At 37.0% G+C, this 23614-nt stretch overlaps 1 protein-coding gene across 1 annotated transcript; it reads right to left on the minus strand.

Annotated features, from left to right (window-relative positions):
• Positions 1–7933: 7933 nt before the first annotated feature.
• LOC110303597 (protein LEG1 homolog) lies at positions 7934–22358 on the minus strand. The gene is made up of 6 exons (XM_021174735.2): positions 22058–22358; positions 19997–20083; positions 18498–18682; positions 17572–17672; positions 9197–9435; positions 7934–8034 (listed from the first exon to the last, which is right to left on the minus strand). The coding sequence occupies exons 1-6, from the start codon at positions 22356–22358 to the stop codon at positions 7934–7936; spliced, it is 1014 nt and encodes a 337-aa protein (XP_021030394.1).
• Between the last annotated feature and the right edge of the window lie 1256 nt (positions 22359–23614).

Below are 23614 nucleotides of genomic sequence, written 5' to 3' on the forward strand. Positions count from 1 at the left end.
GAAGGTGGACTATACAAGAGACTAAAATAGGAACTATGGCAAGGGCCCTTGACCCCGGCTTCTAAGATTAGTGAATCTTAGTGAAGCCCTTGTTGATCCCAGCTGTTATCAATGAATTCTATCCCAGGTGGTTCCCGTTAGACCTTTTGTGTTTGCATTCCTCTGTTTTAATGTAAGATTCAGTTTACCTCAATTGTACCTTGCGAATATGTCACCCAACTTCCTTATTGTCCTCTGCATAAAAAGTCTGATGCTCGATTCGAAAATTACACTCAGATTCCACACGACCTCTCCTGTGTGTGTCTGTTTGTCATTCATCCATGCTTTGCCCACCCTCGTCGAGAGACCCGTTCCACGCAGACACAGGGACTCAGAGGGTCTGCGGCAATATACCACAAACATGTATACATATATAAAAGACTATTCGAGAAAAAAATGATGACTAGTAGTTCACTTGTGTTTCTGGTCTTTTCATCATGTTTCTGTTTGTTCCTACCAGCAGATCCATCATTCTGGCTTTGGGCCTGTAGTAATTATGTTATTAAGATAACTGTCACTTAAAACTGCCAGTCCACATAAATGAAGATTCTGCTATTAAGACAATTCCTATATACCAAAGGCTGTACCCTTGAAACACTCACACTAAATCTATACCTCTGTTTGTGCTGTGAGGAGCACCAATCTCCCAACTGCAGATATTTGTTATCAACAGTTTAGATTTAAGCTTTCTGTTTACTGCTCCTGGACATTTTAGGGTCCTTTTGTCAATGTCTCGTTTTCTATGCTTATGGGTGAGGTCCTGTGGGTGAGGTTGAAGCCTAGAAAATGGTGGAATAGGTATTTGTTGGCTCTCTTAGGAGCCATGGATAAAGGTATTTGTTGAGTTTCCTCTTTCTTGCTTGAGTCATTTTGCTATTTCATTATATTATTATCTATTCTTATATCTTATGAGGATTTTGTTCTGCAGAGGCATGTTACAGACATGATCACTTTACCTGTTAGAGGAAGGCACTGCTACATTGCCTATGGCTACAAGAAATTCTATGAGTTCCTAGGATTAACAAAACAAATGTTCATGATTTTGGCTTGCTACAGATTATTTTTCCTGTCCTGCTCTTTTAGTTTGCATTCATCTCTCAATTCAATTCTTGTGGCAATTATTGCTCTTTATCACTGTTAGCCACATGTTGAGTAAAATAATAATTTCTTTATATTTATGTTTTGCTGATTCTTCTAAATAATCTTGCAAAATATAATTTATAATTTCTGTTATAACAATAAATATACTGAGGTACAAAAGGCACCTGACAAGTGCAGGACCTCACTTATCTAGCAAATGACAAAATACATGTTATTCACACCAACTTGTCTCATTTCACTTCCTAATATGTTACAATCAAATTCAGGTTTTGAATGAGGCCCACCCTTTACTGAAATCAAAGATCCATCCTACTTTCTCTTTACTGAATTAGGAGATAGAAGTTAGTGGATGGAATCTAGTTTATTCAAAGACAGTCCTGAAGAATATATAGTTGCTGTCTCGACAAAACATACCATCATGATGGGTGCTTAAAGCCATGCTGAACTTTATGAGGAGTAGAAAGGGCAAAGGAAGATGGTGGGCAGAAGGCCATGCTCCATTTGTAGTTATGTGGGCATATCTATTTGTTTATTTCATTTATTATTTTTACAATAAACTTTGGTTTGCTGAGACTCAAAACAGCATCTCCTTTTCAGATAGACACACTAAGCTTCAACAAGTTAACTCATATCACTTGTAATTCTTGGAACATCAGCAAATGATCTATATTATACGTATAATATGAGACAGGGTATTGCAAATATCACTGGATGTTCTGGATATTCATAGCAACTCATTTAGCTTAATCACCCATATTGGGATCCTCTTCTGTCCATGAGATTAAGAAGTTAAAGAGGGTGTTTTAATAGGGATTTTTAGTAAGTGTTGCAGTTTCTTTCTAAACCCAGTTAGCTCCCAAATATTTATGATTGGACTATTATATATATTTACCAAGCTCTGAGGGCACTACAACTGAGAAGTCCTCTATTTTAACCCTTTAATCTGACTACCTCCCAGCCAAAATTCCTGAGATACTTCCATTGTGTATATATATTTTTTCTCTCCAGCTGTTTTTCTCATTATTTCTCTAGGACTCTCTTCTCAAAGCTGAAACCTCCTCCTGATTTTCCTTCTTTCCCTTTCCCATTGGGGTAGATTCTATTCTCTTCCCTGATCAGTCATTGGCTGATCAGCCAGCTTTATTGGCCAATCAGAGAATAATTGGGAGCAATGTTTGGACAACATTGAGACAGAAAATTCTCAGAATAATGATTACAACTAGATATGAAAGCATAAAATAAGCATTTTAATAATATAAGCATAATTGTTACACAGTTCACTATAAAATTGTGCCGACATGAATACAATAAAAGTGGGATCTTATCATGGAATGCACCTGCTCTCTCTATATACAAGGTAATCTGACCACTGAGCATTCAATTTAAAGGACTATGGCAGGACATTTACCATTCTACTGTGCCAGAAAATGCTGATGGCCTGGAGGAAGATGAAGCAAGAGAGTGATTATTAGGCTCTTTCTTAACATTGCTGTGTTAATCTGAAAAAAGGAAGCTTCGGGGCATATAAGTACTATCTTATTAAGATAAAATGGTTTTCTTAAACTCAGACATTGAATGTCTCTTCAGACTCTTAGCTTTAGACTGCTTCTCTTTAGGTTGTAAGAATATCCCCTAGTCAACACAGGAAAGCTCTTACGTGTATGGACATAGGTATTCCTGCTATTAACATTTGTGCATTAACCTCTAACCATTTATTTTCCTATAAAGGGTATTTTCAGCAATTAACTATACCTTTTGTTCCAGAAATAATACATATTAATATTCATGAATCTCAAGTTGTGCTTTGGAAGCAGGTGGCAATAGCTGGAATATTTCTTTATTTGTGTCTAACATGCTGTGGTAGTACTATCATAGACTATAAAGTAGCACTCAAGAAGAAATAAAAGTTAGAGGATAACCAACTAAATAAATTAGACAAGGTGTCCTCTGGCTTTTAAAATGGCTCCATAAGCACAGCCTACTTTATTTATTTTGTTTTATTGTTTGTAAAGTCATTGTCAAATTAGGAGCGCTTTGCATGTTGTTGGGAAATCATGTACAAGGGTCCATTTTCCCTAAGCTCTTATCGTTCCCTGATTTGGTCAGTACTGATACACATCACAACGTAGATTATTAAAAAGTCCCCTCATTCCTGAGAATATGTATTTTCTAAATACATCAAAGCTTAATTAGTCTGTGGCTTGTTATTAATTGTAACTTGTTGTAAGAATGGGTTTGTCACACTCACTGGTATGATGTGGTCCCCATGGGAAATGATAAGCATTGGGGAGCCAAAGGTTTTTTTTTTTTTTTTTAAGTACTTTCTCTAGTTTCAAGCAACATAGAGATTAAGAAGAAGTGACTCTCTTCCCAGGACTTGTCTCAGCTCCATCATACTTGTGATCCTCACTGACACCCATTTTAACTGACACTTTGGGAGAAGATACTGGAATATCTTTGTGCTCTAAGAAAAAGACTGTATGAATATAATGACATCATGACTGTCGGACATATTGGCATACCATACTTTTTTAAATTAATTTATTTATTTTTATTAGACATTCTTTATATACATTTCAAATGCTATCCTGAAAGTTCCCTATAACCTCCTTCTGCCCAGCTCCCCTACACACCCACTCCCACTTCTTGGCTCTGGCATTCCCCTGTACTGGGGCATATAAAGTTTGCAATACCAAGGGCCCTCTCTTCCCAGTGATGGCCGACTAGGCCATCTTCTGCTACATATACAGCTAGAGATATGAGCTCTGGGGGTACTGGTTAGCTCATAGTGTTGTTCCACCTATAGGGTTGCAGACCACTTCAGCTCCTTGGGTGATTTCTCTAGCTTCTCCATTGGGGGCCCTATGTTCCATCTTATAGATGACTGTGAGCATCCACTTCTGTATTTGCCAGGCACTGGCATAGCCTCATATGAGACAGCAATAACAGGGTCCCTTCAGAAAAATCTTTCTGGCATATGCAATATTGTCTGAGTTTGGTGGCTGAATATGGGATGGATCCCCGGGTGGGGTGGTCTCTGGATAGTCCATCCTTGCGTTTCAGCTTCAAACTTTGTCTCTGTAACTCCTTTCATGGGTATTTTATTACCTATTCTAAAGAGGAATGAAGTATCCACCTATTGGTCTTTCCTTTTCTTGATTTTCTTATGTTTTGCAAGTTGTATCTTGGGTGTTCTATGTTTCTGGGCTAATATCCACTTATCAGTGAGTGCATATCTAATGACTTCTTTTGTGATTGGGTTACCTCACTCAGGATGATATCCTCCAGATACATCCATTTGTCCAAGAATTTCATAAATCTATTGTTTTTAATAGCTGAGTAATACTCCATTGTGTAAATGTACCACATTTTCTGTACCCATTCTTCTGTTGAGGGACATCTGGGTTATTTCCAGCTTCTGGCTACTATAAATAAGGCTACTATGAACATAGTGGAGCATGTGTTCTTATTACCAGTTGGAACTTCTTCTGGGTATATGCCCAGGTATATTGCTGGATCTTCCGGTAGTACTATGTCTAATTTTCTGAGGAACCTCCAGACTGACTTCCAGAGTAGTTATACAAGCTTACAATTCCACCAACAATGGAGGAGTGTTCCTCTTTCTCCACATCCTCACCAGCATCTGCTATAACCTGAGTTTTAGATCTTAGCCATTCTGACTGATGTGAGGGGGAATCTCAAGGTTATTTTGATTTGCATTTCTCTGATGATTAAGGATGTTGAACTTTTTTTTTCAGGTGCTTCTCAGCCATTTGGTATTCCTCAGGTGAGAATTCTTTGTTTAGCTCTAAACCCCATTTTTAATAGGGTTATTTGAATTTCTGGAGTCCAGCTTCTTGACCTCTTTGTATATATTGGATATTAGTCCTCTATCAGTTTTAGGATTGGTAAAAATTCTTTCCCAATTTGTTGGTGGCCTTTTTGTCTTATTGACAGTGTCTTTTGCCTTACAGAAGCTTTGCAATTTTATGAGGTCCCATTTGTCAATTCTTGATCTTACAGCACAAGCCATTGCTGTTCTGTTTAGAAAATTTCCCCCTGTGCCCATATCTTCAAGGCTTTTCCCTACTTTCTCCTCTATTAATTTCAGTGTCTCTGGTCTTATGTGGAGGTCTTTGATCCACTTAGACTTGAGCTTTGTACAAGGAGATAAGAATGGCTCAATTCACATTCTTCTACATGATAACTACCATTTGTGCCAGCACCATTTGTTGAAAATGCTGTCTTTTTTCCACTGGATGGTTTTAGCTCCCTTGTCAAAGATTAAGTGACTATAGGTGTGTGGATTCATTTCTGGGTTTTCAATTCTATTCCATTGATATACCTGTCTGTCACTGTATCAGTACCATGTAGTTTTTAATCACACTTTCTCTGTAGTACAGCTTAATGTCAGGCATGGTGTTTCCACCAGAGGTTCTTTTATTGTTGAGAATAGTTTTTGCTATCCTAGGTTTTTTATTTTTCCAGATGCGTTTGCAAATTGCCCTTTCTATCGCAGTGAAGAATTGCGTTGGAATTTTGATGGGGATTGCTTTGAATCTGTAGATTGCTTTCAGCAGGATAGCCATTTTTACTATATTAGTCCAGCCAGTCCATGAGCATGGGAGATATTTCCATTTTCTGAGATATTCTTCAATTTCTTTCTTCAGAGACTTGAAGTTCTTATCATACAGATCTTTCACTTCCTTAATTAGAGTCACTCCAAGATATTTTATATTATTTGTGACTATTGTGAAGGGTGTTGTTTCCCTAATTTCTTTCTTAGTACATTTGTCCTTTGTGTAGAGAAAGGCCATTGACTTGTTTGAGTTAATTTTATATCCAGCTACTTCACTGAAGCTGTTTATCAGGTGTAGGAGTTCTTTGGCAGAATTTTTAGGGTCACTTATATATACTATCATATCATCTGCAAAAAGTGATATTTTTACTTCTTCCTTTCCAATTTGTATCCCCTTGATGTCCTTTTGTTGTCAAGTTGCTCTGGCTAAAACTTCAAGTACTATATTGAATAGGTAGGGAGAAAGTGGGCAGCCTTGTCTAGTCCCTGATTTTAATGGGATTGCTTTGAGTGTTTTTTTTTTAATTTTTAATATTTTTATTATGTATTTTCCTCAATTACATTTCCAATGCTATCCCAAAAGTCCCCCATACCCTCCCCCCCCACTTCCCTACCCACCCATTCCCATTTTTTTGGCCCTGGCGTTCCCCTGTACTGGGGCATATAAAGTTTGTGTGTCCAATGGGACTCTCTTTCCAGTGATGGCCGACTAGGCCATCTTTTGATACATATGCTGCTAGAGTCAAGAGCTCCTGGGTACTGGTTAGTTCATAATGTTGTTCCACCTATAGGGTTGCAGATCCCTTTAGCTCCTTGGATACTTTCTCTAGCTCCTCCATTGGGAGCCCTGTGATCCATCCACTAGCTGACTGTGAGTTTTTATCCATTTAATTTGATGTTGGCTACTGGTTTGCTGTAGATTGCTTCTATTATGTTTAGGTATGGGCCTTGAATTCCTGAATCTTTCCAAAACTTTTATCATGAAGGGGTGTTGGATTTTGTCAAATGCTTTCTCAGAATCTATCGAGATGATCATGTGGTTTTTGTCTTTGAGTTTGTTTATATAATGGATTATGTTGATGGATTTCCGTATATTAAACCATCCCTGCATCCCTCAATGAAGCCTACTTGGTCATGATGGATGATCATTTTGATGTGTTCTTGGATTCAGTCAGTGAGGATTTTATTGAGTATTTTTGCATGGATATTCATAAGGGGAATTGTTCTGAAGTTCTCTTTCTTTGTTGGATCTTTGTGTGGTTTAGGTATCAGAGTAATTGTGGCTTCATAGAATGAATTGGGTAGACATGCTGTACTTTTTACCTGGACAAAAGATAGGATTCAGATCCCATTTTCAGCCATTAACAAAAGTCTTATAATTTCAAAAGTAGTTTGTACCAACTTCTGATCATGGGAGAGAGATGCATTCCCAATTACATCTGTGGTGCTTCAGATAGGTTTGGCCCCCATAGAGTGATGTGTTTGAATGCTTGGCCCACAGCTCGTGGCACTATTAGGAGGTATGATCTTAGAATACATGTGGTCTTGTTGGAATATGTATGGTCTTGATGGAGGAAGTGTGCCTCTGTGGGGGTGGTTTTGAGGTTTCCTATGCTTAAGCTCTGCCCAATCTGGAATCAGGGCATCCTGCTGGTTGACTGCAGAACACAGACTCTTTCTGTGTGAGTAGTGAGACAGAGACCTTTGCAAATCATCAAGTCTATCCAGTGTATTCTCTCTCTGATAGAGTAACTATGGGAAATTTGACCCCAAAGGACTCTTTCCAAATATGGGTCAATGATGGAAACTCTAACAAGTACTTATAAACTTAGCATATTATAGTTTAAACATGATTAAGTGGGTGAACTCTACCTGTAATTAAGTTTTATAAGATTAAAATATTTAAGTTGAACATCAGTATTGGATTTCATAATGTTCTGGATTTTGGTTAAACATCAGTAAGATATATCGTTCTATATTCAAAACTCAAAGCAGCTATAGAAGCTTAATATCAGTTTAATGATTTCTTTCTGGCTTCATTGTCATTGACCTGTATTTAAAATCATTACTAGGAATAAATGCAGAAAACCCTGAAAAATGAACACTAGGAAAAAAAGCCCAAATCATAGATCTAAATGATTATAATCATAGCCATTGTTTTCAATTGCTTGTGGTCAAAGGCAGTTGTTAACAATTCACTAAAAATTTTATGTCTTAAGAATATCTTGCCAGGAACGCTTCAAAGGCTTGTAGAAATAATGCTCTTGCAAGTTTTGTACTCATGAGATTTTCCCATAGAGTCAAAGATAATGATCCTAGAAAAGATTTAAAAATACATATTAGTAGTTGTCAATTTCTGAAAGTTTCTTACCTCCATTAGATAATATCTGTTGATCATGTTTATTTCATTTTCTTTCTATTATTTAACATTAAAATCACCACTACATAAAGAATATTTGATTCACTGATAGTTATTATTTTTTCAGTACCTAACATGAAAGTTTAGTATCATGCTTTTAGGTGGCTGTGTCATATATTGTGAAATTAGATATACATGGACTGATTCTGTGATGTCAGTCAAAGCTCATAAGAACAATTTCCATAATCATAATAAATTCATTAAAGAAAATACTGCATATCTATGAGAAAATGATTCTAATATAAATCTCCCAAATGTTATCTACCAACTGAAGGCTGGATTACTGCTCACTGAGTGAGGGAAAGTAACCTGCTGACTGACAGTATCACACTACAGCCAAGACTGTCATGAGAAGAGAAATCATTTGCATTGTGGCACCATTGTATTTGGTAGATCTGACATTTTTTGCAATAGTTTTCCATAGGTTTGAAGATAATAAATTTATGTCAAATTTCTTTTATTTATAATTTAGAGACACCCAAAACGTCACTTTACATAATAGAAAGAACATATATATGTTTAGTATATCTCAAGGCCCTAGGGCACAAATGTAAAATGAGGGTGACATGGTAATTTTCAAACACTTAGTTAATGAAGTCAGTTTTTCACTCTGCTTTTGGCATTATGAAGCAAAGGCCTTCATCTGACAAGTCAGCTAGAGAGTGATCTCATTAATGATCGAAAATTTTCTTTTGAAATTCATTTGTCTTCTTTAGACATAAGAGTGAAATAGAAGAGATTAAAATTGAGTGAAATAAGGACTATAAACCAACATGTGTCTTCATACTACATATTTCACTTAATATTGCAGATTTCAAGGTTCACTGTGGCATTCAAATGAAGGGTCACATCATAAATTTTTAAAAATGTGGTTGATCATTGGTTTTACCATCTATCAAGAGTAATTACTGCTAATAAAATTCAAAACATGCCCATAGAACTTCATCACATTTTTTAATGCATGCTGGTGTGGTGATATCTCTACTTAAAATAGTTCATCCACACTTCCAGCCTATATAGATCTGATTTGTTTTCTAGCACTCTTTTAAAATTTTTACCTGAATTTCTGTCAGTATCTCCAAGAAGTTTGAGTGATACCAGGACTTCGTTCTGAAGAGGAGTGAAGTCAGGAATAAAAGGGGCTATGTCAGTATCAACAAGGACTCGTGGGGGCAGGCCCCTCTGAAAGCTGTGTGTTCTATTCTGGGTTGTAGGAAATCGGGCTGCCGCTAAATAGTCCACAGCAATAGCCCAGTTTTCCTCAAAATTTGCTTCTTGTTCAGAATAGAAATCATATCTAAAAGACAAATAGACAAACATATCAACTAAGATTTATTTTCAAAGAACTGAAAATTCTTTCTTTGCAGAAATCATCCACTACCAAAAATAAAATCCAAATATTATTTGGAAAGGAAATGTGAGAGCATTGTCCATTTGGTTTGTTCCAGGAGTTGTAAAGATAGCTAAATAAAATACAAATCTATAAAGGTTGGTCCAATTAACCACTTCTGTTTAATATTCTACTTTCCATTTATGTCATTCCCTATGCACAGTGCATGTGAAATCCATGGACTAAACATACTAGACCATGTTTAAAAGCTTCAGAATGCATATGTAGCAACAAGTACCAAAAAGGTCTAGGGCCACAAGCTTGCAATTCACAAAGCCACACAAAGCAGGAAGGTTGGAATCAATGCCATTTGCTGTTGCCAGGCCAGGACACATGAGATCTATTTTGTAAATTAATGAAGTCATGGATTTGTTAACAGATAAAACAAACAGAAAAAGAAAGATGGCAATGCATCATGCTTGTTAATGCTTGTTAACCTTGGCTGAAGAGACAAATGTACCAAAAGTTATTTCTGCACCCTGAGAGCTTTAACCTGTATGTGATCTGTACTTTTTTTTAAATGGAAGATTAGATACTGCATATGCTTGTGTACACCTTCAATCCTAGCACTTGGGAGGCAGAGGCAGGTAGACCTCTATGAGTTCAAGGCCAGCTTGATCTATGGAGGGAGTTTCAGGACAGCTAAGGCTACACAGAGAAGTCCTGTCTCAAAAAATTTAAAAAAAAAAAGAAAAGAAAGAGAGAGAGAGAGAGAGAGAGAGAATAAAAAAGAAAAAAAAGAAAAGAAAGCAAGAAAATGAAACAAAGAGAAAAGTTTTTAGGGTGAGTAGAAATTGAAAGAGACACGAGGAACATGCTAGAAGAGGGGATAGGTGTGCATCTAGTTTTCGGTGTTTGCAATTGCCAGTGCTCACTCAACTAAATAATTACCTAAATCTGTGTGTTTTATTACATGTCAATTGTACCTAACTTCATAGAATACAATATGTGAATATCGATTCACTTTCTAAGGTAAGTCTTGATTTGATATAAACACAAGTGTCTTTGTCCTTTCAAATAGAAAAAAAAAAATAGCAGTAGCTGATTTTGAGACATAAAGCAACCAGGTCTTTACTTCCCCTTTGAACTGGAGATTGAAAAATGTCTGTTATTCAGGACAGCTGGCCACAGGCTGTCTGCAGTCAAACAATCACTTAGCTAATAAGCTAGAAAATTTCCTAAGACTCTAAGGCTCACAGGTATGATCAGTGTACAAAACCTCCACAAGCACCCTGGTTTACTGAATTCTCATCTTTAAATTTAATAGGAAACTCAGTTAGCCAGATACCATGGGGAACCATTAGTCATAAGACACACTGGAACAGAAAATGAAGCAGAAAATAATCCAAAGTAGACACTTACACAAAGTAGATTTGACTGGAGAGAAGTCAAAGCAAACTTAAACATTCAATATTAGGGGAAATTAACAACAATATGAAAACTACCTCACATCTTCTGTATTCAACTACATCCTCAGACAGCAATTAATAAAGTTTATGCATATGAAAGTGTCTCAAATGTTTCCATCTACTCTTCACCCATCTTCAGTTGTTCAGAACCTGAGCCCTAGCAGGGAAAGTATGCCAAGAGAAAAACAGAAGGGAAATGCAGGGGAAGCCATGGCACAGAAGAGAGGCAGACTGTCCAAAGAGATGAGGACAGACCTCCAGATCAGATCCCAACACCTGTACAGACCAGGACCAATAAGTTATTCAGAAGCAGACCTCATCCGAAGAAAGTCTCTGGACAGAATTCCTGAAGCTTTGAGCAAATTTAGAAGGTGGCTCTAGCTATTCTGTTCTGTAACCATAAATGTCATAGACACTTATTAAAAAAATAAAAATCAAAGATGAGGTTGAACCCAAAGAATAAGATACTGAGAGTATGTACCAAGGCCAAAGATGTTAAAACAGGAAGCATAAACCAAAGGACCCCAGAGAAATACCTTTTTCCCAGGAATTTCTTGCTGAGGGAAGATAGGCTGTAAATAAAGCCCTGGCCTGACCAGAAATATTCACATAGCAGGAAGAGCCTTCTTGCAATTTTAAAAGTGTATCTGTCTCTCAGTTGAGCTAACGTATGTGTATTTTCTTCATTCTACCTACAAAGCTGTAAGACATCTCCAGGAAAAGAGATGTCTTACAAACTAGGAGACTTTAATCCCCTGTTTAGAAAAAGTGAATGTAAACTTGTATTCTCTACCAATTCTTTCTTCTAGTTTCTTTTCAAATATGAGAAAGTTAAGGCATTAATTTTAAGAACCAAGCAAATTTCAACCACAAAAATGTAAGCCCCACTTATCAGTACAATGAGCAGAAATGAACAACTCTATCCACATAGCATGAGGATCATAGAAGTCAAACATTGTCTTCCTAAGAAGTAGACTGATATTTGAAACCATGAATAAAAAACAAAGTTCTGTAAGTTTGTTTGAAGAAATCCATGGCGATAGCAGGCTTGGTGGCAGATGACTGTCATCTTGGCTACTCCAGGAGATAAAGCTAAATCATGATACCACATGCATTACAGAAGGATAAACATTTCAGATCTACACTGTGGTATGTACAGATTGACATCAAGAACACACAGGCTGTGTTAATGTAGTGAGACATTACCTTAACAAAAATTAGAGATAATAGGATGTATTATATCTTGCCAGTAGGGTCATGGATGCATGAGGCCATTAGTTGGTTTAATGGCAAGCACCATAAAACAGGAACAAAGAACTGTGAATCATGTTGCTCGCACTGATAGTAATTTCTATACATAAAATAGAGGGAGGGAAGGACCTGGGTAATAGGGGGGAGGAGGAGGGGAAAAGTAGAACATGTTCAGGTCCTGGGGGGAGAGGGGTAAGAGACATGAAGCCTCAAGAGCCAGCATAATGAATGAAAATATGCAAGCTTGGAAGGTGATAGGTGTGGGAATCCTTTGGAATGTACCAGAGACCTGGGGCATGAGAGAATCTCAGGACACAAAGAGAGGCAACTTAGATGTTATACCCAACAGTTGGGAGAGAGAACTTGTAGAATCCACCTCCAGTAGAAAGGGCATCATCAAGTGGAGCGATGGGGTTGCCATCCCACAGTCAAAAACTCTGATCCAGAATTGTTCCTGTCTTAAAGAACTGAAGCGACAAAAATGGAGAAGAGACTGAGGGAAAGGAGGTCCAATGACTGGCCCAAATTGGGACCCATCTAAAGGGGAGGCTCCCCGGTATGACACTATTACTGATGCTATGGTGTGCTTACAGACAAGAACCTAGCATGACTGTTCTCCAAAAGGCCCAACAAGCAGCTGACTGATACAGATGCAGATACTTACACCAAACCAATAGACTGAAGTTGGGGACCCATGTGGTTGAATTAGAGAAAGGCTGGAAGAAGTTGAGGAGGAGGGCAATCCCATAGGAAGACCAGCAGTCTCAACTAACCTGGATCCCCAACATCTCTCAGACGCTGACACATCAATCAGGCAGCAGAGATTAGAAGGGTCTGAGGCTCCCTATACATATACAGCAGAGGACTTTCTAGTATGGCCTGAGTGAGAGAAGATACACCTAACCCTAGAGACTTGAGACCCCTGGAAGTAGGGAGGCCTGGAGGGATATGAAATGTTTGTGGAGGGGTATGGGAACATCCTCTAGAAGACCGGTAGAGGAATGGGATGAAGAACTATCAGAGGGCAGAACGGGAGGGGTCTAATGACTGGAGTGTTAAAAAAAGAGTAAAGATAAAAAAACACCCACCATGTACAGACTTACCAACTTAAGAACAGGTGGACAAATGGACATCTCAAAACCATGTCAGAAATATTAGGCATAAAAATTATTGAAACCATCAAATGACCAAATGGTTAAATAAACAAAACAAGACAAAACAAGACAAGACAAAACAAAACAAAACAAAACAAAACAAAACAAAACAAAACAAAACAAAACAAAACAAAACAAAACACCACATTAGGATCTTATATGAAGAAGCAAAACTCTTGGTAGGGCATGGCAATACCACTGATGCCACATGCATTATGGGATTTACAGGCAGGCTTTAAACTCTTAACTATTCATGATTTCAGGTCAGCAAGGTACCTACTGCTTGAAATGTCCCACTCAAGTAATGGACTGCCCATCCTCCTCACCCTGAGTCCCCCTCAGATTGGAACCAGCTCTGCTTCTGCAAACCTCTACCAGCTCAATTGTTGTCTTCCTTAGGAGCTACAGCGACTGATTTGTTCCGTTTGCCTCTCTATGTGTATGTATCTGAAAGATGATCTGGGAATGAGCATAAGCAATTAATATTGAAGGTAAAGAGACTGTGACTGTCCATCACCAAAATGTTCAAGCAAAATTAGTAGTATATGAAGCATTTCATGAACAAAATTGACCTGGCATATATACTCTGGAAATCGTGATAAAATATAAATATATCTATTTAACTTTCTGACATAGCATTTTCAAAATGGTCTGAAAACTGTAGAGTTTTCTGTTTTCTAAATTATTGAATTTTCGGAGGATAAGATATAATTAAATTATTTCTTCTCTCCTCCCTTTCTTCCCTCCTTGCCATCCTACATTCAGATCTCTTCTAAAATCCTGGCTTTTTTGTTAACTGGTGTGTGTGTGTGTGTGTGTTTGTACGTACATACGTACATACGTGTCTGTAATAGAGAGGCACAGAGGCCTTGCTTGGATTCAGCAATTCTTTAATATAGGTGAAGTGGAAATAGGTATGAAACAGAAGTTTTTGCTCAGTTTACTGGCTGTAGCTATGGCTTACATCACCTGAAGATAGAGAATACCTTCATCAAAGGGAGTGAACTCACAATTTACTGGCTGTAGCTATGGCTTACATCACCTGAAGATAGAGAATACCTTCATCAAAGGGAGTGAACCCACAGTTTATGTTTTGTTTCACTGATTTATACTTATTTATATACTGTAGCAGCTCAAGCATATTTATAGATTAAATATATGACTTTTACAAATATGAGAAAAATCTGAATAGAATTGACCTTTTAAATCCAGCTTGTAATGCTCATGAACTAGAGGCAGCAGAGCCTGCAGAAAAAAAGGGATGACCTGGGACACAAGGAATGTGAACATGAGACTTTGTATCCAGTAGTTATATTGTATTAAGTGCCAAATTGAACAGATAAGACCCAGTCTCTGTGCCAGTAAAATGGAATAAGGCTGAAATTATGTTACACTGAAAAATGTGATTGTTTCTTTTACCATTCTTAATAATAAAGAGTACTCAATTATTATTTAAAATATGGTAGCATTTTTAAAATTGTCTTTTAAGGTATATTAACAGGATAAGAAAGGCCAAGGGAAAATCTGAAGTTCAGGAAGTAGATTGCAATAATCTGCTATAATTAGTAAAGATAGGGTCCTGATAGTTACATCATTTAATAACCAAGAACTTCATGATGTTCCACTTAGAGAAACTTTAAACAAATTTGGCCTGTCCTAACTGCAAAGAATTTGGATGTACAAAATGACAAGATAAGCTGAGGAGAAGGCCATCCTATAGGAGGAACAGCAGTCTTAATTAATCTGAACCCCCGAGGTCTCTCAAACACTGGACCACCAAACAGATAGCATACACCAGCTGATATGAGGCCCCCAGCACACATACAGTAGAGGACTGCTGGGTCTGTTTTCAATCAGAGATGATGCACCTAACGTTCAAGAGACTGAAGGCCTCAGGGAGTTTAGAGGCCAGGTAGGGTGTGTGGGGGGGTGGGGGGTGGGGGGGTGGGGGGTGGGGGGGTGGGAACATGCACGTGGAGACAGGTGAGTGGGGAGAAGGTATGTGGAACAGTAAGAGGGTGGATGGTGGAATTAAAATATGGAGTGTAAAAAATAACTAAATAAATTTTTAAAAAAGGAAATATAACTAGGAAAAAAATCCTCTATAATCACTATAAATTTTAAGTGTTTTAAATACTCATGATTCCTGTGCTTAGATTTGTATTTTCTTGGGCCTGGATAGGTAGCTCAGTGGTTAAGAGCACATTTGCTCAACCAGAGACTAGGTTTAATTCCCAGAAGACCTGGATTTGATTTCCCGAAGCCACTTGGTAACTCACAACCATCTGTCCAGCTCCAGGATATCCAATGTTTTTTATTGGCCTCCGTAAGAATCAGGCATGTAAGCAGTGCACAGAAACATAAATGAAGGTAAAACAAGAATACAAATAAAAATGAAATCTATAAAGTTTTACTCTTTTATTATATATAATACAATCTGCTAAGCACATGAAACTCAAGAAGAATGAAGACCAAAGTGGGGTCACTGTACCCCTTCTTAGAATTGGGATCAAAACATCCATGGAAGGAGTTACAGAAACAAAGATTGGAGCTGTGACGAAAGAACACCTAACGTTCAAGAGACTGAAGGCCCCATCTAGAGACTGCCATACTCAGGGATCCATCCCACAATCAGCTTCCAAACGCTGACACCTTTGCATACACTAGAAAGATTTTGCTGAAAGGACCCTGATACAGCTGTCTCTTATGAGACTATGCCGGGGCCTAGAAAACACAGAAGTGGATGCTCACAGTCAGCTATTGGATGGATCACAGGGCTCCCAATGGAGGAGCTGGAGAAAGCACCCAAGCTAAAGGGACCTGCAACCCTATAGGTGGTACATTATGAACTAACCAGTACCCCGGAGCTCTTGACTCTAGCTGCATATGTATCAATAGATGGCCTAGTTGGCCATCACTGGAAAGAGAGGCCCATTGGACACACAAACTTTATATGCCCCAGTACAGGAGAATGCCAGGGCCAAAAAAAAAAAAAAAAAAATGGGAATGGGTGGATAGGGAAATGGGGGAGAGGGGGGAGGGTATGGGGGACTTTTGGGATAGCATTGGAAACGTAATTGAGGAAAATACGTAATAAAATATATTAAAAAAATGAAATCTATAAAGTTTTACTCTTTTATTGTTTTGTTTTTATAGAAAAATGTTAAGTGCTCTAAATATGGGAAAGTATGTTTATAACACATATTACAATTTGACAACCACCCTTCACAAGGTAATTAAATTCCCTTTTCTCAGAAATTATGTGCCTGCATGAGTACATCTACCTGTGTACTTATGAGTGAGTGTTTGTGTATAGTATAGGGGTGTGTTTGTATGAGCGTGCATGTGAGTTCATGTGCATGTGTGTGTGTTTAGAGGAGGATACATGAATATGAGGGCCAGAGTACAATCTCAGGTCTGGTCCATCTGTGATTTTTTTTTGAACAGGGTTTCCCAGTGACTGAACTCACCATAAGAATGGCCAGTGAGTTCCAGGGATTCACCAGTTTTTACCTTCCCAGCATGGGTATAACATATATAACATGATGCTGGCTTATATAACATGAGTTCTAGAAGCCAAATTCATGTCTTCTTGCTTGTAAAGAAGTAAAGACAGGTCAGGAGCTAAAGCAATTGAGCTATCTGAATTATGTTCCCAGCTATTTCTTAGATATTGCTTTTCTTCTTCCACTCAAAAATATATTCTAAATTTGTCCTCCAATATCATAATCACCAAATATTTTAATTGTCCTTTATTATTAAGATTAAACCTTATGATTATCCTAAAAAAAAAATAAATGAATAAGGCCAGGCATGCTAGTTTTAGTCAACTTGACAACAAATCTAGGTGTGTGTGGTAAGAAGAAATTTTATTTCAGGAATTATGTCCATCATATTGGCCTCTGAGGTATTTTTATGATTGCAAATTCATGCAAGTGGATGCAACCCACTGTAGGCAGTACCATCACTGAGTCAGTATCCTTGAGCTACATAAGAAAGTTAGCCAAACAAAAGGAAGAGAGCCAGTTAATCTACATCCCTCCATGGTCTCTGCTCTGATTCCTGCCTTCATGTTCTTGCTTGACCTCCTCCCTGGCTTTCCTTTACCTTTATGATGGACTATAATTTGTAAGATGAAAAAAACTCATTCTTTCCTAAGTTCCTTTGGACATTTTAATTAAATTAATGGAAAAAAATCAAACTAAAACAGAGACAAAGATATTTCTTACCTGTCTACAAAGGCACTGGTGGGATACTCCAAGGATGAGGTATGGGCTTCCCATAAGTAGTTAAGAAGGCCATCAAAGTCACTGGAATTCAACTGCATGTACTGAAGGGTTAGAGAAAATAGTGTTATATGGGCAACTCTCCTAAAATTTGCCCAGACTCAGAAATATGAGCAATAGTCAGCATTAACCAAAAATGTGTTACTCCATCCTATCCCTAGTGCTTAACAGCAAATAAAATAATAGTACCTTTCAGTAAAACATATCATCCATTTGAAAGGAGCTTCAAGTATCTGTAGAGTGTCCATGCTTTCTACTTGTCAACATTAATACATTTTCAGAAAATATTCAAATAAGAACAAATTGAAAATGTAAGTATATCAAAAGCAATGCATTAACTATCTAAAATTAGTAAATTTATATTTAAATCATTAACTTTTAGCTTCTTCTGTATTTGATGAATGTATTTCATTTTGGTTATCAAATGGTTTGTTCAGAACAACATATCATTGTTTAGCTCTAACTACAGGTGAGTAGATATTAATTCACTTTCAATAACAACAGACTTACCTAAAAATAAGTCTATGATCCCCATTCTTGTAATAGGTCAAAAATAGCCTAAAGTCTCAATTATTCACATGCCTATTCACTCTCTCCTAAAATGATCTACATGTTTGCCATTTGTGGTACTTTGTTCACTTTCATTGAGAACAGATGGGCTTTGCATTATTACTGAATGAGAAGAGTGGGGTTCTCTGGTGTGTACTGTATTTCTATACCAGTTTGAGAAAAATATCTGTGTACAATTTACATTTTAATATTAAGAAAAGTATACAGGAAATAAAAAAACAGTCTTTCACTAAAGACTTGCACAATGAGATTTCTCTTAGCATGTTTGAGGAGTGTGATATAAAACTTAAATGACAAACCTGAAAAAAGTCTCTCCATCTGTTCATTGTTTCAGGGAGGGCAGATTGACAGCCAGAAACATTATAACAAAACCTCATCTGATCCTTGGGTGGAGGCAAGATCTTAATTAGGCTTGGTGATATTCCTGTTATTCCAGAATCAACAGCAGCAAGGAAAGGTATCACACTCAGATAATAATTTATATCTGTAAAAACAAGAGGCTGGTTAGACTCAGAACCAGTAACAAAACACAGAACATGGTTTTAGGAATCATTAAGTCATTAAGGGATATTCACAGATCCCAAATCACAGATTATCAACTAAAATTTTGTAGAAAATCAACTTATAGTTTAATAGTCCTATAATCATGGGTACATATATACATACTGAAGTGTCATTAAGAAAGGTAATTTTAATGTATTGGATAACAATTTTATTTCAGATAATTAAATAAAAAATAAAAAAGGAAAGAAACAAAATCTATCAGATTGTTCTCATAATGGTACATGAATTCTCAATAAAATTGCATTGTCAATTTTAATTTTTCTAAAATATAATGGCATAAATATGAAATATAAAGCATAATTATAGATTTTATCAAATATAGAACATAATATTGATTTGGTAAAGACATACTTTATATTTTACAACTTAGACTAATTTTTATACAGAATATCACCAAATACTTTTATCCTATTTCACTAAAGCAAAAATTTTTGACTGGCACCCTAGTAAACTTCAAGCTTTCCCATTGTAGAGGAGCAAGTCCTGTAGATTTAATCATTTTAAGCTAATTAGGTGCTTATACTTATTCTTAGTACTTTACATTACAAAGCAAATCAGACTAAATTGTAATTTGAGAGCTGTTGATAAGTCTATTAGTTCTGAAAAGAAAGACAAGTTAGTATGGGAGAAAGCATCCTGTGGCTCATAATATTTATGAGTCACTCCAGAAAAAGTAAGATTGAACAGTGTCATTTAAAATTGAACAGTTGGTGAATTGTTCTAATAAATTTTTATATAAATTCATTTCAAGCAAAACACACCATGAAAAAATTAGAAGATCTATACAAATTGTTTTCAGTATTGCATACATAATTAAAGTCTTATTTATAGTTTGACTAAACTAGGTATAATATTAGTCTGTCAGCTCTGTGAGTTTCCGAATTTTGCACTTTTATTCTGAGCAAAAACGAAAAGAACGCTTAGTGACACTTGAGAAGGTTCTATGTTCCTCTGGGAACCTGCCATATCACCAACTGTGTTGCTCCACAGAAGCCATGATCTTTGTAGTTCCTTGATTCAGTTTCATTGTGAAAAGTCTGATGATATCCATAAACATTATTATATTCCACTTGATTGATCAACTCTGCCACATGCCATCAAGGACACTGGTATAAAATAAAGTCAATTTGTCTTGAAAATGGGGCAGTGCTGATTTGTTTTCTCTGTCTCTAAAATTCAGGTTAAATATATTCTTTGAAGTATGAGTCAAATTTTGGTATTGAAGAAAACCTACCAGCCCACCAACTGTCCACAGAGACACACAGACTCTCATTAAGTCCATTGCCACAGTCTGTCATTCCAGTGGGATCAGCTAATCTACCTAGAGGGCAGAGAAAGCACAGGTGTATTTGTTCATCATGCACATCTCAAACAGTTGAATGCATGCATTTAATTTATAGGCACAAAAATTCAAATTATTTGTATTTTACTTACCATCCTTTTTAGTATTTTATTTCTCGTCTCTCAACCACATTATTTTCTGTTCTTCAGGGACATCAGATTTTTAACTTTTAGTGTTTACAGGGTACAGACAGTTTTACTTACATGACTTCACATTTTACTGCCTACACTACCTTCTGACAACACTCATAGGAGCAATAGCTACAGAGAGAAAAGCACACCACATGCACTCTCCTTTCACTCATACCACACTCTTCATTTACTCTCCTCACACTCTCTCCACTCATTCTCCACTCGCCTCATGCACACCCCACACTTGCTCTCTCAACTAGCTCTCTTGACTTTTTCTTGCCCCAGTCTTTTATTGTTACTCCAAGGCAAGTAGAAAGAAAAAAAAAAAGAAACTGTATAATAATTTCCAAATCAAATTCAAAAGAATAACTATATCCTTCAAAGAATCAAGAATTACAATTGTTCCCCAAAGTTTTGAGCTTCCCCTATCCCTAGGTCTGGGCCCAAAATAAGAGTATTTGCAAACTTATCATTATTTAAACTTTAACTTTTGATTTATTATACTTCAGAGCTCAGAGGTCAGCTACTTGCATTTTCCTGTGAAGCTTTAATGATAAATGACATGGGCAAAGCTGCCAGGCAGTGGCCACAAAGAGTCATGTTAACCCTTAACTCAAAAGTTCCTCTAGATTTCTGTCTCTTCCCATTGCACATGATGACTCTTCTGAGAGTCCCAGTATTTTGACTAAATTTTACTAATATATAATTTTATGCATTCTAGAATTGCCTATCCAAGAACCCAAGAACCACTCTCAAATGTACACAACTTACTTCATAACTTCCATAGTTTTTTCCTTTCTTGATGTCCCAGTGTTGGCTTGGTTTCATTTTCTAATAATTTCTTCAAACTTTCTTTGCAAGTCAAACATTAATCTGAAACTCCCATTGTGCATTTATTGCAGTGTTTCCAAGATGAGAGCACACAGCATGCACCTGGGCCATTAGAACTGTGCTATGCCCCTATGCCTCAATGTTTAATAGTTTAAAAATCATTACATCAAGAAACATCTACTCTCACAGAATTCAGCAGAGCAGAAGGAGAAAGAAATAAGAAAGGCAGATATAATAGCATAATTATGCACACCAAGGCTAACTGAAAAGCAGTCACACACAAATGAAATCTATGCAGCTGTTTTCCATGGCTAAGGTTAGGAGAAATGGGAACAACTGTTTTTATAAAGAGCTCCCAAGAACTACTGAGATATTTCCATTTTGGCCTACTGCAGCCAGTCCCTTATATCAGATGGTAGGTACCCTGGAGGGATGTGTTTCTTGCTTCTCAAGGTGCCAAATGCCATCCTTTTTTACAAAGAGCTGCTGCTCACAGATCTGAGGTGTCTCCATCCTGGCCTGCTGTGGGCAGTTCCTGTCATGGTATGTTTTTTTTCCAGCAAATACCATGATCAAAAGCAACTTAGAAAGGAAACATTTAGCTTACTTATTCTGAATTATTATGCACTGAGGAACGCCAAGACAGGAGTTCAAATCAGACCAGAACCTAGAGGCAGGAGCTGACAGAGATCTTGGAAGAGTACTAGTTTGTTCCACATTGCTTGTGCAGCTTGATTTCTTATAAAATCTAGGACCACCAACCCAGGGATGGCACCACCCACAATGAGTTAGGCCTGCTCACATCAATCATTGATTAAATAAAAGACCTATAGATTTACATACTGTCTGGGCATATGAAGAAAATTTCTCGGATGACTTCAGCCTGGGTCAAGTTGACATAAAACGAGACAGTAGTATAAGGTAGGAAGGATCCCCTTTTCCTAATACATCAGGAATATACTGGTATATAGAGAATATGTGTCTCTCTTACCTGATTCATACTGCCAGCCAAACTGCAGAGGCAATCCCCAAAGAAGATTTTGTTCATTTTCTGGACCATATTTTGCAAAATACATAGCTGTCTCTTCCAGTAAGATTCTGTACATCCCCATTCTTTCAGTGTATACCCAAGGATTAATTATGTACTTCCCACCCTCCATCCTGTAGTCACTCAACTGCTCAGGGCTGTCTTCCCATAAAGGAGGATATGGAGCTGAGGTATTAGAAACCTCTGCTACAGCTGCAGAGAAGCAGCCAGCCAGTACCCAGACCCAGGAAGCCAGGACAGCCATGGTGCGAAACTGGGAGCCAAGCGTGCGACCATGCTTTTATTGGAGAAGAAAGGAGGAAGCCAGGATTTCTTTTCCTCTTGTAAGCATTTTGTGCTATTTCCCAGGCAGAATGCCAGTAAAGAAGTACATCTTGGAAGGTTTGTCACCTTTCCACCAAAAGTACATGAGATCAGACTCTGAACTCAAGGTGAATCTTGTTCAAATATTGGATAATGCTGTTTGTTAATGAAGAAATTCTTCTATTTTTTTTTTACAGTGTTCATTATAATTACAAATTACATTATCAATGACATTAAATTAGAATGCTTGTCCCTCATAAAAATGTGTTTACATAATTCATGGAAAATATTGAATAATTCAATATGAAAATGCTGATACTTTAATAATAATTTCTAGAAGTATACTGAAAATACATGTGATACAGTTATAGTACACCTTTCTGTTTCAAGTAAAATACTTAGAGTATATCAAATTGTTCCAATTTAAAAAAGTAACATTGTTAAAAAATCATAAAAGCAGGTAATTCCCAACATTTATTCATTTTTCTCAGAATGTTATCTAACAACCTAAGGTCCTGGATTTATAGTTTCCCTTGCCAAAATAACTTTCATAGTAATAATAATAAGTATAATAATAATGATATGTAAATAAGTTTCGGATATGTCCTTGAATAAAGTGTATAGGTATTTTGACTTTTGTTCATATTGTGACTTTTGTTATACACACAATGGCCAAAACTCGTTACTGAACTTTAAACCCACAGTGCTAATTTAAGGTTTACAAATTGCAAAGATGATCATACCTAAAGCCAAAAAACTTTAGAACCATGAATATTCCCTGAATTTCTTGATTAGAAATACATGTAATTTTATTATATTTTTATCTGTAACAAGTTAAGGGTAACGGAGTAACACAGTTATCTGGTGCTATACCCACTCACCTAGTGCGCTTGAAGCCTGCTGTGTGATTCCCAGCACTCAGGACAGGAGAAGAGGAAGAACAGCAATGTAATAATGCAGTTGAGCAAATGTAAATGTCCGTATCCTGCTCTTATACGGACTGGACATTATCAGTAGACTAGACTGTAAAGTTAAACAAGGACAAGAGCTCTTTTATTATTAGGTAATTGTGACTTACTATCTATCCTACTCAGCTTTAACTGTCAACTTGACAGAGCCTAAAGTCATCTGACATGCAGTTCTTAATTAAGCCATTACCCAAATCAACTTGTCACAAGTCATAGGATTTCATTTTTT

The sequence above is a fragment of the Mus caroli genome, unplaced genomic scaffold, assembly GCF_978045245.1.
Source record: "Mus caroli unplaced genomic scaffold, Mus_caroli_1 scaffold_9, whole genome shotgun sequence".
Taxonomy (NCBI): Eukaryota; Metazoa; Chordata; class Mammalia; order Rodentia; family Muridae; genus Mus; species Mus caroli.